The 13,296-nt window shown below is 40.2% G+C and overlaps 1 protein-coding gene across 1 annotated transcript in view; it reads left to right on the top strand.

The window, feature by feature from the left end:
• The window catches only part of CTNND2 (catenin delta 2), a gene marked incomplete at its 5' end in the record, with an annotated part of 546,420 nt that overhangs the window by 384,479 nt on the left and 148,645 nt on the right, over positions 1 to 13,296 (top strand). Inside the window, one exon of the mRNA XM_084260131.1 lies at positions 11,439 to 11,652. Within this exon, the coding sequence (XP_084116257.1) occupies positions 11,439 to 11,652 (214 nt within the window). The remainder of the gene's footprint in view (positions 1 to 11,438; positions 11,653 to 13,296) is intronic.

Raw genomic sequence — 13,296 nt, 5'->3', positions numbered from 1 at the left:
GGTTACCAAGAGTGGTTGCAGCAGAAGGGACAGGTTTGTAGAGCCATAAGGACACCTAAGGCTCTAAAATTAAACTGCTTACCTGTCTGTCCATCCACTGCAGATAAATACTTGAAGTCAGTGGGACCAGAGGATCTTTTATGTAATCTCAGAGTCAACTTTGAGCAATGCTGCTGAAGTCAGTCCTCCTCTTCTAGGGTTTACACTGGTGTAAATCAGCATATGACTCATGCCACACAAGGAATTCAAGGAAAAACCAAGAGCAATTACAAACAATATATTAAAATCCATTTTGAAAGTATGAAGTTTTGTACGTTCCTTAGCAGTCATGGGCCAGGTTCTCTCCTTCCTTCATCCTGGAAAAGTGCTGACATTTCTAAGGCTGGTGTCTTGTTGAGACCTTGGTTCAGGCAGATACAGAAATGCACAAGAACTGTGATATATGGCTGTAAACATTATTTGGCATACAATAATGGTTTTTAGTTTCACAGAGAGATTTGATTTGTTCCTGGGTACTCATCTATATAGAAAGTAGGGATTGCAATGCCCACTATAAGGACTGTTTAAAATACATACAGAAATAGATCATGCACAAATCATAAATGACACAGTAGGTCCAAAACAGCCCCTTATGTTTGAGCTGTTGCTGCTGCCACAGTTAGTGAAGAGCAGATGGGAGCTCTGCCCACCTGTGTCAGCAGCACTGCTGGACCTGGCTGTCCGCTTCCCTGGACACATTGCTGGCACATGGTTAACCAACCAAGGCCCTTAAGAAAGGGACACGCTCCTCACTCCACTTGCAGAGTGTTACAGGGCTTAGGGTGAAGGGGTTTTTTGGGGTTGGTTGGTTGGGTGGGGTTTTTTTTTCAAAACTGCTTTGCTGTTCTTACATCCAGGAGCAAGTGAAAAACTGCTGGAACTCACAAGATTTATAGAGTAGGAAGCAGATCAGCCCATTGGCAGTGAGATGGCACTACTTTGGGTGGTTATTTTGCTTGCTCCTTGTTTCTGCATGCTTCTTTGGTATTGTGATGATTGAAAAAGAGAGGTCTGGAGTTATGCTGGACAGATTTTGGAAAGTGTCATCTGAAGCTCGTTGGCAGTCCAACAAGCAAATAGAAGGTTAAGTGTTGGAAAGCAATAGAGAACGAAACATAGGACATTGCTGGGGCATTCTGCAAGTCCATCCTGCCCATTTCCTGGATGCTGCATGAAGTTCTGGTCCTCCCCTATTTCAAAGAGTAAGAGACTTAGAAAAAAAATCAGCAGAAAGTTGTGGATTTTAGAAGGCAAAGAGAACATGAGCTAGTGAAAGGGAAAACAAATAATACTTAAACCCGTATAAGTGTATATATATACATGTATACACACAAACTTATAATATATACTTTCTTATGTATGTATATAATTTTGGAGATTGTACTGTGGGTATTACAAGGTATGTCAGACATCAGCCAGATTCACTTGTGCTTTTACTCCATTTCTAATACTCACATAAGCCATTTATAATACTCACATAAGCGGGGAGACGGAGAAAAGATTCCACAGTGGAGTTTTGCACTGGAACTATTCAATCACAAGTCACAGTTGTAGCTGTGCCACAGCCTGCCTCCATGATGGTAAATCATTTCATTTTCTGTGCCTGAACTTCTATTAGCAAAGCTTCCTACCAAACTAGGGGTGTTATGAGAATGCATTCATTAGCTTTTGAGACAGGAACTGGCTCCCCAAATACTTCAGCTTTAAGCCAGAAAGTCCTCATGTGGCTCAGAGATTCTGTGGAGGACAATGCATCAGTTAAAAGGAGAGAATACCTCTTGTTTAAATCAAAGTAGAGAAAGTCATGGGAGCAGAGGTCATCAGGGGCACTCAGATGCTTGATCTAATAGATTGTAAGTTATTAAAATCTGAGAAGAAGCGGTGTGTTAATTCTGTGAGGCAAACTATTTGAGATAATTCCCTAAAAAGGTTCTTTTTGAATTTCCAGTTAGAGTTGAAGCATCAGATGGAGTTGTTCAGGCTTAAATAACTGGAAAAAAAGGAATGTTCTGGGGTTTTACTGCTGACCACCTTGTTCCAAGATGGTATTTGTGTTCACATTGACTAAATCCCACTAATACAACTGAATATAGTTAACTACAGCTACAGAATATTTCAGTTAACACTAAGTTGATGTCCACTTGGAATATTTGAAGTGCTGACCTGCTGCATTTGTCTAAAAACCTTACTTTTTCTTTACATAAAAAAAAATGTTGGATTTGCTTTATTTTGTTTAACTTAACTAGAAACCTGGTTATAGGAAAACCAAGATGTTCTTAGGTGAAGTATTAGTTGTTGATTTTCCCCTCCCCAATATTAAATGTAATCTGTCTTTCTCAAATAGATGCTTAATTCTTCTTAAATACCAGAAAGTAAATGATCCAAACCCTTTGTTAATCATCATTTGTCATTTAACTTCAGCCAGTACTAGATCAGTGCTTGAGTAATGCCAATGTCTTTTGCATCCTGAATTAATATTGCCATTGCATTGTCTATAAGGTGCACACTAATGAACTTTCCTTACTACTGTGCCTTTTCTAACTGTTTTGAAAAGCAAAGACCGCCCCAATTAAAATCAGTTAATTACAATACCTTCTAAGCACTTTGCCTTGCGAGCATTTTTCCTAATTTGTGTGTGTTCCTCGGTGTTAGTTTGCAGCCCCGGGGATCCAAAACCTGAGTGGTTAATGCAGGTCAGTGCCGACCCCGTTCATTTTAGGAGATGCTGCTTTTAACAGTGGGGTTGCAAATCACTTTTCTGATCCCTTCACAGTCAGGCAAGTGCTTTAGGTCTGCTCTGAGCCTGCCGTTCAGAGTGTTAATTGTATGATCCCAGTAATGCTTGATGCTTAGCTTTGGAACAGGATGCTTGTGTCTGCCTACAAATTAATGGGTTTTAAGAGCATTAGGGTAAACTGCTTTACTATTACAGGTACCTTCTACCTAGCCAGGGATTTTTCTGTAGTGAGAAATTGAAATCTTGCTCAAACCTTGGTTTGCAGCAGGCATAGCCTCCCCTCCATGTGCGGAAACCAAAATGCATCACAGCACAGAGTACGTTAAGGGCTACTGACTGAGGGGACGGCACGTTTATTCATACCTTCTCAGGGCAATTTTCAGACATGCTTTTCAGCCTCCTGTTAGGAACATTTTCCAGTCTCTGCTAACACCGTACATAGATGCCAGGACCTTAAGAGGCACGGCAAAGAAGAAATGTGTATCCACTCCCAGAAAAAAACAGCTTTTCACAGTTGCCCCTGTGTTGTGTGTCCTCAGGTGCTGCACAGCCGTTCCTCCAGACACATACCTGATTTCTATGGACACAGAAAAGAACCCCTTCTGTCTCCACGTGCTGCACTTTTGCACACAGAGAGCAACTCTTGCTTTACTTAAAGCAGAACATAGTATATCTACCAATGGTTGAATTTATTTAAATTATGTCTGTTCACAGCTTTATGTTGCCTTTGTGCCAGATCTAACAAGACCCCAATGACAGCTCTGCAAAACCATTCCTAAATGGGACCTTGCTCCAAAACCTGATTTAGATTCCTTAAACAAATTAGACTTCAGAGCTAATGCAGCAATTTGCATAACATTCCACTCAATTTTAAGCTAAAATTGCTCAGCACTTTTTAAAAACTTGTAGCAAATTACTTTGCTAATGAGACTAAATTACCCTATGATGTTGCAGGTAAATTTCTCTGTAATAAATCTCATGTGTGTTTGCAATGTACGGGTTTTGTATTGTCTGCCTGCTGTTCCACGGGCACATCAGAAGAAATAGTGAAGAGGAGTTAAGGTTTGAAATGGTACATTTATCTTGAGAGACATACTGCACAAAATACTATTTCCATATTCTGGTTTGATGGAGCTTTCTTTTCTTCCCCTCACATCCATTTTGAGTTTTAGGAATCAGCCCTCTGAAACGAGCTAGCGACAAGGCTGCCCATCTTCCAAACCCTCCCCCAAAAATACAGTTGTTTATTCTTAGATGAAAGTCATTTTAGTAATGTAAAACAGGCAAAGATCAGTAACAGATCTCATTGCAGTAAATAAGTATAGAAATTCATTATTTTTTTTAATACTGTTTATAGCCAGTCAATGTGGTTAAGTTGTTGTGGGGGCAGTGGCCTCTCAGACATCCCTGGATTGCCTTGGTCTGTGTGGGTGCGCCAGTCTGCTCCGATGGTGAGGAGGAGGAGGAGGGCAGCTGTAGTCAGGGAGTGTCTCAGAGATGCCAGGCTGCCTTACCAGTGTTTCAAAATGCTTTTGATGTTTGGTTCTGCTCACTTGTAGCTTCTCTTCCCGCACCCATGGAACAGAACTGCTGGGAATCCGTTTTCATGTGAAATAATAAGTACTTACTCTGCTAGTTAGAAAACTGATGTCTGAGAACACGAAAAACAATTATTCTGAAACCTTTCCAGAAGCAAAATAAAATGGAATCATTCTTTTAATTCAGAGTTTACTGGGTATATACTGTCACCTGTGCTAGCAGTCAGTTAATTTTTAGTTTTGTTCCATAAGTAACACAGTGGCATTAAAAATAATCCCATGTGTTTAAACACTTGTATTTTGATGTATTGAAATATGCTTTCTTAATAACTGAAATGTCACAGAAGAAGTGGTGGATGATGCAGTGTATTATGTCAATTAAGCTGGCAATTAATATCTATGATGTCTAAAAAGGCTTGATTGTTGTTAGATTTCCTTCACCTCCTTTGCATGACGAGTTATTAAGAAATTATTACTAAGAAAGATGTGGAAAATAAACATTTCACCATGAATCAATCTTCAAATTAGGACTGTGGAGCTGTTAATAGTGGAACACTTAATGTCTTATTGGGAAGAGGAGTTTGTGTTGGTTTAGAGCACTGTCAGTCTCTTAACAATTTTTGCCACCTATCCCTAATCCTCTGCTGTTTCCATTATATTGTATTTTGTTAGGCAGGGTAGTTGGAATTAAATGCAGAAGAGGATGTTCCAGTTATAACTACTGGCAAAATTTGAACAATATCTCAGATACCCACTTGCTGAATATAAATAGAGGAGGAAGGGTGTTTTGGTTTCTATCACAGCAGTATTTTTAGGCTCTGTTGGAATACTTCATTATCTAACAGTCTTTGGCTAAACTGTATAAAACTTGAAGCTCCACTTTCCTTCCTTTTTCGTGTCCTAGCTCTGCTTTTTACAGCCCCGCAAGGGCTGGAAGAGGCAATGTCCATTATGGTGATTAACAGAAAGGGGTTTGCTACTCTTCATCGCTGCTGGGAGGAGTAGAGTCATTGTCATTTCAAAATAGAGTTCAAAACTGTAGTAGAAGCAGCTAATGTCTGGTGGCTTTGACATTGCTTCTGCAAAGCAATAAGCAGCCAGATTCCAGGGCCAGTTTTCTGATACCTTGATACAGAAGAAAGATCACTCACCTATATTTTATTCACATTTGAGAAGTTATCTGCCCTTCTAAATGTGAAAAAATAATCCTTTTGATTGTAAGTCAAAGCATGAATTCAGTCTGACAGCCTGGTTATCCTCACTTTCTGGACAAGCCTTCCCCATCCCCAGGGAAGCAAGCCAGTCAAGTGTTCGCATCCGATTGTTAGACTTTAAACAGAGAGCCTGGAGGAACAGCATGGCTTCTGTGCCGAATCAGTGACAGGTAGCATGTTTTGTCAATTAAGGTCATGGACTGTAATGCTGTTACTGCTTACATCTGACAATAATTCAGTTTCAAGCTGTGGTGTGATTTGTGCAAGCTTTGGCATGCATTTGTCAAGAAAAGGAAAAGGTAAATAGGAAGACTGCAGTATTTCCTACAATATTTAAAGTTTAATTTGGGGTTTTTTTGTTGTTTCTGAGAGTTCCCGTGTTCACAAATTGTCCTTGTCGGTTCTTCTTAAGAGCACAGAAAGTACCCTTTGACCAAAGCAGTCACAAAAAGAGTAAAGGTTGTGTTTGACCAGTGTAATTCAAAGCAGGGAGGAGATACTGAGAGCTGTTGATCCAAACGTCTTTCCCCAAGGGAGCTAAATATACCTCAGGAGAGGTCTCTGGATGTATTTCTTTTCAGAGGAGAGCTGTATTTGATCCACTGACTCCAACATATCCTTTAAGAGTGGTGCTTGAGGGCTGTACAAACCACCTGCTCCCACCTGTGGGATTAGTGTTACTAAAGCCTTACTAACGATGGGGACCAAACTCATTAACTGCTGCTTGGAAGTGGAGCAGGTTGTCTTACGGCGCTGAATCAGAAGGTGGGCCCTCCTCAGTGAGACTAGCTTAACAAGCCAGCTCGTGAGTTCTCTTGTTCCATGTCTTTCAGTAAGTATGACACAAGGCTGAGCATGTAACCCAGTTGAAATTTCAAGTCTCACATGGTATATATATACTAACCTAAATTTCCTAGCCACAAAACCAGTGCAGTAAATTAATCCGATATGGATTGTCCTAGAAATAAAAGCATTGCTGCTAACTCTTTCAGGTGTGTGTGTTAAAGAAGCTCAGGTCACACAACAGACCAACACAACAGTGAGAACAGGGCCCACACAGCACGCCGTGCACACAAAGCAGCAGTCACACAGAGGCAGCCAGCCAGCCATAGCTGGTCCTCTGCAGTGTCCAGCTAACCATGCTCAGAGTTTGCTGGCAGGTCTCAACACACGCACACACACAGACACAAAGGTCTCCTTGGCAACTGGCTCAGACCTTTGGTCCACTTAAAAGGGACATCCTCAGACCCTGGTCTCACCAGTATTTATCCCCTAGATGTCACTGTCTGTGATAGCTCTTTCACAGATCTTCTATCTCACTTATCAGCTACTGCAGGTTGTGGTCCACTGGCATTATGCCAATCCGGAATGAAATCCATCCTCATCCAGAAAATTTGCTAGGAATTAGGTTTAATGAGAAAATAAATCAGACTGCAGTAATCAGGCACAGAGTTTGTCCAGGCATGAACACTGAATAGCAATTTACTTATACATGACAAGCATCTTTCATCACACCCTTCTATTTCCTCATGTTGATCCTCCCCCTCTGCATTTGGATGTCTCCCTTTTTCCTTTTGCCCTTCTGCTAAACATTCTGTAAGTTTTGCACATTGCCACAATTCCCTGGAAGCATCCCATAAGAACACTATTTCCCACAAGACCCATTATAACCTTGTCATGCATTCCCCCTGTGAGTGTCTGTGTCCCTAGCTTTACTGCTTCACAAAGCTCAGGTTTGAACATCTCCAAGCTTTTATTTAAGCAGTTCCTTCAGCAGCCCATCAGCTAGTGACTTCACAGAGTGTCTTTGGTGTTGCCTTTTCTACAGGGTTTGCGTGTGTAAGTGTGGTTTATTACTTTTCCTGTCCCATCTCTTTTAATAAGCTAAACAACCATTAACAAAATGTCCTCACAAAACAGGTGTCCTTACATTCCAGGTACCTGCATACCTTTCACAACCTACATTTCTTTCTGCACATCCATCCAACCTCTTATATCAAGCTGTCACATAATTCATGTGCTAAAATCATAATCCAGTGTGTCTGTATTGTTTCAGACATATCATCAATGTGTTATTGACTCATTTTACGAATGCATGTGCTTCAGGCTGGTCTTGTGTAACTCCTGGTAGATTAAACATCTAACAGTCTACTGACATGGAAAATTTTCTGTGGTAAATACAACTCTGAAGTGGTCTTGGCTTCTTGACCGCTGAATGCAAATCCACTGAATCAAAAGTCAGCCTTGAAACAGATCAATTATATTTCTCAAAAGCCCTGGGCATGATACATCTGGCTGTCCTTACTGGGACATGAATAACGTCTTCACAGCCTCTAGCACTGGTCTCAACACCTTCTGAGCCCAAATTCGTTTTGTATCTGCAAATGCACAGTATCTGTGTACTGTGGATACAGATACGTACTCAGACACGATGCAAAACCAGATTTCACACGATGCCAGAGGAGACTCTGGGATCATGCTAATAATGTAAGTGCGCTCTTACCTGTCTACAGACATCTTTTCCTGTCCTGTCTGTGTCATGATATCATAGGGCTTGACCAGAGCAAGTTTTTCTGACCATCAGGTAGACAGTAACATTAATGATGGAGAGCAAAGTTTTCTTTTAAAGTTCAAAGAAATGGCTGGAAAATGAAAACATGACTTGTCTGCTTTGTGCATTCTTCCTTGGAAAAATTGTCATTACAAAATTCATGTAACCTCCATTCTTTTAGTTTGTGCTTTGATCAGCACAGGTTTACACTGAGCTGTTAAGAAAGCTCAACAGGATAAATTTGGAGTTGCACATGCTGGGATTCCCAGTCCTGGTAGGATTTGCCATACACTCCCTAATGCCATGTGTGAAAGATCCCGGCCAGATGCACTTATTTAGCAACTCTCTTCACAGCATCTTCAAAGATGCAAAATATTTTTAGTGAGGAAAAAAAAGCAAGTACATTCACAAATTAATGATGTCCATGATTTAGAAACTTCGCAACACAGATTCACCCGGCATTTTTAATACTTCTAGTCCAATCCTCTTTTTTTTTTTTTTTAATTTTGAGAAGAGATGGCATAAAAAAAGGACAAGACATTCAGGGCAGGAAGAACAGGCCATTTCTTTAGTAGAAATTTAACAAATTTTGTCAAGTTAGGTAACATGTTATGTAACATCCATTTCATTTCTGTTGTATTGCCCATATTAGGGTTTTTTCTGACAGAAATGCATTTTGGATGAATATTTAATGCCCTTGCTTTTAAGAAAGGATCTTTAAATCACTTCAGTCAGCTGCATGAACCGAACGCTGGCACGCTGGCAGATGCCATGGCTGTGAAGGGAAGGTGCCGCTCAGGAACGCTGAGCTGAGCGTGGCAGGACCAGACTTTTTTCCTCAGGAAAGAACAGAAGACAGCAGAACCTCTCACCCAAGAGTGTCCACAGGAGAAAATAGGAAGGAGACCGAGATGCCGCTTCTGTTTTTCCAAGAGGGAGCGTGGGGAAAGCAGCATAGGCACAGCATGCCTCTGAATGGAGACAGAACCCTTTCAGTCTTCAGATGAATTACAGTGCTCGGAATGATTTTTCCTACAAAGTTAATACTTTTTTTCTCATTCAGAATCTTTTTATCTTCTTCTTTTTTTTTTTTTTAACCAGTGAAGCAATTAAAATACTTGGCATATTGTGCCTTAAAAAATCTAAACCACAAAGATCAGCAGGCGTGTTTTCATTCTGTCGTTCCTGATATTACTCATCACACCAGAGCAACTTGTGTATTTTTTTAACTGCAGTCTTTTTTCCATCAGATCTTGTTTCTTTTCGGAGGTTGAAGTGTGAAGCTCAGTGGTTGGGTTCACCTTTTGTGGAGCTGAAGCATAAATTTTTGTTCCTAGTCTGTTTCAATAAATGTCATCTGTTTTGTTATGTAGGTGGCTCTTCGTGTAGTATGCTTAGCTTTGAGAATCTGGTTAGTAGAGGAAGTGAGCATGTTTCAATCTGAAAATTAAATGGTGATAGATTGTAAAAACAAGCCAACCCTAACTCTCCCAGTTAAACTTGGTAATTTTTTTCCCTGGCTTGGAAAGGTGAAAATTGTTTCTTTGCAAGTCAGCCTGTTCACATGAGTAGAGTTTTGACCAGTGAGATGTATTGCAACACCTTTTCTCTTTGATTTCTTTTTCTGTTTCCTAAACTGAAAAGTGTTGTGGTTTCTCTGAGCAGTAGAAACATGGGCTATCAAAGCCATCGATGAGCGTTTTCTCCTGAAGTTGATACACTGTGCCAATGTCTTTTCACATATTCACCCCGTGGCTGCTGTATATTGCTCAGAAAGCTGCACATGATAAACTGAAAATATTTTAGTTTAAAGAAAAATGCTATCACTTTGGCATTTAACCCAAAGCTTTGTGGTAACTGTATACACATTATAGGATTTTAATACTATAACATCTCAGTATATACACTTCTTAACTACAAACCTGATCTATTCCTGGGTCTATCTGTTATTAAAAAAATAGATATATACCAGATAAGATGGTAGAAGTAAGAGAACTTCTGTTTTATCAATGAGTACTTTTCTGTTGCTCTATTTTGGAACCTCAGAGGCTGAATCATTTTTGTCTTTATTTGCAGTGAAGCTTATGTTAGATTCATGAAATGCCATCCATTGATTATACTTCAATATTTTTGAAGTTAGAAGACAGAGCATAAATTTCTAATAAGTTCTGGTGTGCTTTCTTTAACTGTTTCCTACTCCCAAGCCTCCCACCCAGCAAAGTCCCCCAAGAATGCATATGCCAATGCAAGAAGAACTACAGAAAGATTTCAAAACTTCGTCATCATAAAGTTTGATTCTAAAACTAGTGTCTCATCTTGCTTTGCACTTTGGGAAGCACTCTGTAGCTGTCTCTCTTTTAACGTTTTAGGGAAAATATTACTGGAAGTGGTAAAAGGGCCAGCTGAAGTGCACAGCTTGCTTTGCACCTTAGTCGACAACACATATGAAGAAACTTTTTGACAGAGATGTCTATATAACTTACTTGAAGCTTAAGTATTGTCCTGCTTAGATGTTAACTATGAATCAGTCTAGCTGCCTAAAATTAGATCCAAGACTGATTACTGTTTGAGGAGCAAATAGTGCCAAAGAAAGGAATGATGGACTTGTGGCAGACGGATTTTATAATAAATATTTCCTAGTATTCTTCAACTTCCTGATCATTTGCCTCAAATATTTTTGTGCTTTTTCTAGAATGTTATTTTATATAAGATATTCCATTAGAAATTAATTTTTTAGGCCATCTTAGGAATGGGTAAGACTTCTGTTGCCAGCATCACCTAAGGCTCTTCCTCAATTATAAAGGAGCAAGCTTTCCATGATTTAATCCATCATCCTTGTCCTGATATTTGTGCAGGCTTCCTCCTCTTCTTTTCATCTTTGTTTTTCCCAGTTTTGTTGATAAGGCATCCTTACAGAGACTGCAGTATCTGCTCACATCACAAGTAATTAAACATAAAAAGAGAGACTCCTAATAACTTCACTGTATTAAGTGCTGGTTTTTGTTTGCCTTAGTCTTGTGTTTTTTCCCCCTAGCTTGTGATGTGCCATAGTCTGAAGAAGGTGATGTTTCTCCAGCACAGGAAAAATCTTTGCCAAGGGAAACTTCGCTGTACCTTGAGAAATCTTGCTGAGCCAACACTCACGACTAACATTTGACTAATTTTACACAGGCTCAGGTTCCTGCACAGTTGTATTGCCACAGAAAGAATAATACGAGGAATCAAAGCAGTGTGAAGTAGCAGCTCTGCAGGGCTACCAGCTTTCGCTGGAGTAATGCACAACTAGCTTACGTTGGGTAGCATATGTACCACTGGTGTTCATTCCCTAATTTTATGATTATTACTTTGGCCTGTTTCAGATAAGAAGACAAGGCGGAATACAGTTACTGGTGGACCTATTGGACCATCGGATGACAGAAGTCCACCGTAGTGCCTGTGGAGCTTTGAGAAACTTGGTATATGGGAAGGCAAACGATGACAACAAAATTGCCCTGAAAAACTGTGGTGGTATCCCAGCATTAGTACGGTTACTCCGCAAGACTACAGATTTGGAAATCAGAGAACTGGTCACAGGTTTGAATCTTTCAATATTTGTTTCTTCCAAGTCGATACAGGCCCGGCAGGCCTGTGCTGTGTGCCGCTTGCTCCATCAGTTTGTTACCATCGTCCTTGACGCAACAGAACACTTCCAGGCCCTCTGGATGTATGTAATGTGTGACTAGCTTTATTCAGTACAATGCAGACAGTTCACTGGTTCAGGCATGGTTTCTGGTTGCTGTTGCTGGTCAGTCTGTTCTTGATAAGCCATGAATGCCCTTCGACGGGGTTGTGCTCCCTAGGCAGATACGTTGTGGTGGGAATCCGACCGTCAGCTCTTCCTCCTGTGTGGTGTAGGGCTGCACACGCAGAAGTTGGATTTTACAGAACTTTCTTAGAAGCTGCTAATAATTTATGTCCTGTATGGTGAGAAGGAGGGTTTGGTGAGGGTTTCTTTTTAACCTGTTTTGTGGGTGTGATAGGAGAACACAAAAGCAGGTTGAATGGATGGATAGTGTCTTCTTCTGAAGCCTTTTTTTCTGAAATTTGATAGTACACTATATGATGTTAGTCACAAGCCATGCAGGTAGTGATAAAGTCTGTTTCTTTTCTTGATATATTGGAAAACTGATGTTTGAAGATTGCTTGGACATTTTCCCTTATGAAATTAAAGTTGGGCTTTTTTTCAGAAATGCAGAAATACTATAAAACAGTACCGATCTGAAATATTTGCAGATTTCTTTTTCCATGCCCTTAGGCCACCCTATTTAAAACCCAAAAAAGAAGCTAGATGGTGGGGTGGTTTGGGTTTTTTTTTTTGCTTTTTCACTTTGTAGTTTTGTTCTGCTTGGTTGGCTAACAGCAATGTCATGATTATTGCTACAAATAAAAAATCTTAAGATCTTTTCATTATCCTATTTTATAGTACCTGTATTTCCATTGTGATTTTCTTGCTAAGATATATAAGAAAATTTCCCATTTCTGCCATAGAAGCACCGGAGTACACACAATCATCTGTGCTTCTTCAGAAATTACTTACCTTTGTGGGTGAGGCCTCATTTAGGATGCAGTTCTTAAGATTATCGTCCTTTGGTTGACTCCAGGTTCCTTCCTTGCGGGTGTCTGAATAAACTGCCTAGTGTTTATTAAATGTCAATTTTTATATGTAATTTTGTTTCTTGTTACTAACACCTATCACCTCGTAATTGCCAGGCAGGATTAATGGGGCAGAGATGCTGGGTTACACGAGCTCTGATGATGCCTCCTGCAGAGTGACAGAACTACTGACAGATCTAATAAAGTGTAACCACCGCTTCAGATTCCACATGCTTGTTTGTCTCTTGGTTATGTTGTCTGTGTCCTGGCCTCAGGGAACATTCTGCCTATTTATTCTGAGTAGTAAGTGGCAAACTGCTAACAAACATCAGCAGTACACCTCAGCAGTCAACAGTGGCACTTCCCATGCTGCCTGTAGACCAAACACATAATGTCATTAAGTCATTTAAAGAAAAGATACTAGGCTACAGTTTACCTTCCTTCTATTGCACAGTATGATGTTAAATTTTCCTGAATTCCCCATAAAAAAGGCTGTGTGTGCTTGCATGCCCTCAAACTGTGCCTACTGAGAAGTGTAGGTAGCGACCATCAACAGAAGGCAGTAACCAGCCTTCGTAGAGGTAG

Source organism: Gallinula chloropus, assembly GCF_964237585.1.
Source record: "Gallinula chloropus genome assembly, chromosome: 2".
Classification (NCBI taxonomy): Eukaryota; Metazoa; Chordata; class Aves; order Gruiformes; family Rallidae; genus Gallinula; species Gallinula chloropus.
The sequence above is the reverse complement of the archived record's forward strand: the minus strand, read 5'-3'. Positions and strand labels throughout refer to the sequence as shown.